The following is a 1185-nucleotide window of genomic DNA, read 5'->3' as shown; positions in this document are numbered from 1 at the left end:
GGAAATCCCAGGGGATCTTGGGGGAATCCCAGGGGAGATCCCAGGGGAACCCAGGAGATCCCAGGGGATCTTGGGGGAATCCCAGGGGAGATCCTGGGGGAACCCAGGAGATTCCAGGAGATCCCAGAAGGTCCCAGGGGACCCCAGAAGATCCCAGGAAGGTCCCAGGGGATCCCAGGGGAACCCCAGGGGAGATCCCAGGAAGGTCCCAGGGGATCCCAGAAGATCCCAGGAAGGTCCCAGTGGATCCCAGGAGATCCCAGGAAGGTCCCAGGGGATCCCAGCCCCGCTCACCATGTCAGGCTCCCACAGGGACTCGCACATCCCGTACATCTGCTCGGAGCAGGTGCCGCTGACCACGAAGTCGTCGGTGACCATGGGGCAGCCGATGAGGTCGAGGGAGCAGATGAAGGGCTCGTGGCTGAGCGGGTCCAGCCCCGCGATCACCGGCTCCGTGTAGTAGGGACCGAACCTGGCGACAACGACAGCCCGGGAGGGGCCCCGGGGATCATCCTGGAAACCCCAAAAATCCCGGCCTGGGCCTGGGTTTGGGGCTGTGACCCTTCCCAGGGCTCCCCCAGCCCTCTGCTGGAGAACCTGCCCTGAATTCCCAGCCCAAACACAGCTCCAGCCACTCCCTGCCTCCCGTCCCAGTCCCTGCTGCGCTCCCACATCCCCAGAAATGTTCTCCAGGCACAGGAAAACTTCCCACAGCTCCTTCCAGGAGCGCCCTGCAGAGGGTTTGGGGCAGCAAACCACCCTGAAGCGGCAGGAGTTTGCTCTGCCTTGACAACCGACTGGGTTTGAGACAACTCGAGGAGGAAACGTCACCCCGAGACAACAACCATCCCTTCAGGGGAGGTGCTGGGGGCACCAGGAGATGATCCAGGCTCCTCTGGCCACACCAAGAGCGGTTTTTACAGAAAAACTCCTCAATTCCTCAAGAAGTGGCAGCAAAGAGAAGCTTTTTGTGGTTTTACCTCCTCTCGTAGAGCAGGTTGGACACCATGCTCATGAAGGTCTGGGGTTTGATCTGCCTCCCTTCCTTCAGCTCGTAGAGATTCAGCCTGAACTTCAGCCTCTGGGCCCTGCAAGAAACATCACAGCAGGGGCTGAAGCACAGCAGCTTCCCTCTCCTCTTCCTCTTCATCTCCTCTCCCTCTCCTCTTCCTCTTCATATTCATC

General features: G+C 60.4%; 1 protein-coding gene across 1 annotated transcript; it reads right to left on the bottom strand.

Moving 5' to 3' along the window:
* Nucleotides 1-36: 36 nt before the first annotated feature.
* On the bottom strand, nucleotides 37-1185 carry PSMB3 (proteasome 20S subunit beta 3; the record flags this gene model as incomplete). The annotated part of the gene is made up of 2 exons (XM_033511542.1): nucleotides 981-1185; nucleotides 37-472 (listed from the first exon to the last, which is right to left on the bottom strand). Coding segments are annotated over exons 1-2 (606 nt in total), but the record flags the coding sequence as incomplete, so codon positions are not given.

Source organism: Parus major, unplaced genomic scaffold, assembly GCF_001522545.3.
Source record: "Parus major isolate Abel unplaced genomic scaffold, Parus_major1.1 Scaffold335, whole genome shotgun sequence".
NCBI lineage: Eukaryota > Metazoa > Chordata > Aves > Passeriformes > Paridae > Parus > Parus major.
The sequence above is the reverse complement of the archived record's forward strand: the minus strand, read 5'-3'. Positions and strand labels throughout refer to the sequence as shown.